Source organism: Pelophylax lessonae (assembly GCF_965119305.1).
Source record: "Pelophylax lessonae genome assembly, chromosome: 6".
Classification (NCBI taxonomy): domain Eukaryota; kingdom Metazoa; phylum Chordata; class Amphibia; order Anura; family Ranidae; genus Pelophylax; species Pelophylax lessonae.
Window position 1 is genome coordinate 5,410,664 of NC_138773.1, and position 3,061 is coordinate 5,413,724.

At 37.3% G+C, this 3,061-nt stretch overlaps 1 protein-coding gene across 1 annotated transcript; it reads right to left on the reverse strand.

Annotated features, from left to right (window-relative positions):
* Positions 1 to 960: 960 nt before the first annotated feature.
* Positions 961 to 1,644, reverse strand: LOC309558351 (taste receptor type 2 member 40-like; the record flags this gene model as incomplete). The annotated part of the gene is made up of 1 exon (XM_082261418.1): positions 961 to 1,644. The coding sequence occupies one exon, from the start codon at positions 1,642 to 1,644 to the stop codon at positions 961 to 963; it is 684 nt and encodes a 227-aa protein (XP_082117544.1).
* Positions 1,645 to 3,061: the final 1,417 nt, after the last annotated feature.

Consider the following 3,061-nt stretch of genomic DNA (forward strand, 5'->3'; position numbering starts at 1 on the left):
TTGCATTGATTGTTTGAAGTTAGTATTTTTTCTGTAGAGTTATCTTTTTGTGTCATTTTATGTTTGATCATATATTGTGATTACATTGTCTTGAGAATAAATATTTTATATATATTCCATACTGTAGACTGTACTCACTAAGATTGGTATATGCTTTTAAAAAGAAATTAATCAATTAAAAATAATTCACGACATTGATTTGTGGCAATAGGTGAAGACTCTCCTTTCTTATAGATCTTTGCTTATTAACCATAAATAGAAACTGCTATATTCAGAGCAGTATATATATTCTTACAGAAGGTTTTCCTTACACCTCTTGGGAAAGCACTGGTTGGAGTATCCGAGGGGCCTGACATTCATTAAACTTCTACCTCAGAAGAACCACCAAGAAAGAAAGAAAGCACGTTGCAGTATCGGCCCTAACAGCAAAGACAGAAAAACTGAGTTGTGTGTGCAAAAAAAAATATGACAAGAACACGTGAAAGTGATGTGTGAGAACTATGGACAGGGAAACGTTTTCATCCTATTAGCATAACTTTTCTAACTACCTATTCCCTACACCTACATATCAACATGTCATGGTTCTCTCAATGGACAATTTTTTTATCATTTTTATTATTATTATCTGTGAATTTATGTGCAAAATAATATAAGACAAAATAATCTTCACAGTTAGTACTCAAAATATGGAGAATACACTTTATTATCACTAAATGAGTAAGCATTTCTTAGTATTTCATGGTTATTCAATATTTTACTAGCTAAAATTATAATCAAAATTCATAATGACCTTCTTTCACAACCCCTTAGGTTCCACAGTGAGTATAATAAGCGTGATTTACTACGTATACAGACTGATTTTACTGTGTGTTTAGTAACACTTTAACATTTGTTTCACCCTTAGATGTGAAGGGGTTAATCTTCTATATTTCAAGTCTCTGTGTTCCTCCAGCTTCTGGTTCAGAATCTTCTCAGAATGATCCTTCTCAGCTTGTTGCTGGCCTGGAAGATGACGGCGGCCTCCACTGTTGGAGATAATAATTGTACACTCCAACTGACTGTTGACAGTGTGGAATTTTGAAGAAACATAACTGCTCGAGACATGCAGAATATGGTGAAAATGAGAAGTAAGAAGAAGATTGTCCTCAGTGCAGTGACATGAGCCTGAAGATTTGGATGTGTTGATCCAGAGTCGTTATTCTTCACCCTCCAGACGTGTCTGAGCAGAAAGGAGAAAGTGAGGACCAGGCACAGAAGACTAAGGCAGAATGGCAGAATGCAGCCTAGGACGGTCACTGGCACAAAATAAGAAAGATTAAAATGGAACCCATTACCAGAGGCTTCTGTTCTGTTCTCAGAAAATGGGATGCTTTCTACATACACAACCCAGAAGCTTGAGATACTCACAAGTAATATCTCAATTGCAGTCAGGAAGAGAATTTCACTCAGGAAATTTGACACAATTCTCTTTAACCAGATGAAGAACCCATAGCTGAGATTGGTGATGCTGGTACAGTAATGAGCCGAGAGCCAGAAGGTCAACCAGAAGTTGTAGTAGGTTAGGAAGTAACCTGATGTAGTTATAAAATACAAATACTTGTCTAATGAAAAAGATTTCCAGAGAAAATACATAAAACATTCCATGTAGACTCATCAAACCCTGGAGGAGAATATTCACAATTCCCTTAGCCAGAAAGATCACATCGGTGGGACTCAACTTTCCTTTCTTTCTGATGCTGTCCAGGTAACCCATCACAATACAAGTGTTAGAAGGGATTGCCAAGATTAGTCCCAAGACTGAAGAGACTAAAATAGATAAGATGTACGGAGGCATCGTGTTGATGTTTGGTGTGAGCTCCGGACAGAGATGACGGGACACGTCCAGTGATAGCAGACAGAATGATATATTCGGGGTTGGAATTATGGAAATAGTCTTCAGAGATTCGTCTCATGATTGACTTTGCATAAATGAGGTGAATTTTATTTTAATGCCGACATCTAAAGCACGGATCAACCCGTGTAATACAATTTCCTAAAATTTCCCATTATATCGATGTACTTTTCCACTACAGGACTGGCAGCTGTTTGTCTCTTCTAAACCATTACATACACTCAGCACTATGGCTATCAATGAGGGACAGAAAATAATTTTGAATAAAAATAAGCACTTTATTTTATATTTTTTAATAACTTTATTTCTAAAACATTGTAAAATAAATGTACAAAAATACAAATAAACAAAAACCAGCTCTCCAGCTGACTTTTTTTTAAAGAACCATCAGTTCTTTAAAAAAGAACCATTTACTGATGGACCAGAACCATCAGTAAAAACCAATTGAGGGGGCATGAGAATGCTAGGAATGTGATTGGAGTGACTAGGGGGTCCAGAGGCCAATCATTAGTGAATACGCCCCCCAATATATAAGATAGCCCCGCCAAATTCCTAGCATTGTAATACAGGGACGTGGAAGAGACTGGAAGCATTTCTGTTACTTCTGCTTCAAAGTGTCATTTAGCAATTATTAGTGTGAGGAAAGGGATATCTAGTGTAGTTAGGGTACTATTTTCCACTATAGTTAGATTTAATAATCTAGTTTCTGTAGGGAAAGTGTTAAGTGTAAGGGGACCGTAGTGTAGTGTAGGGTTAACTGACTCTGACTGCTATGGCAGGGTGACCAAACCCTTCCATGTCAGGGTGACCGCTATAGAGAAAAGATTGTTTCTCTTAGGTCACTTATAGAACAGCGATATGGCTTCGCCCCTGTCACCCTGCTTTTTGCTGCAGGCGTTTATAGGGCTTTTTTGAGGACATGTTTGGAGTCAGGCATGACATCTGAACTTCTGTGTAGGGGTATATATACACACACACATGTATGTATATATACACATACACATATATAGGTGTGAAAGTAGCAGAACACTATGCTTGCGCTAATGAAATAATTAACAGGCATATGTCTCCGCTCCTATCACACCTATATGTGTGTATGTGTATAAATACATATAAGTGTGTGTGTATAAATATATACCCCTATACAGAAGTTCAGATGTTTTGCCTGCC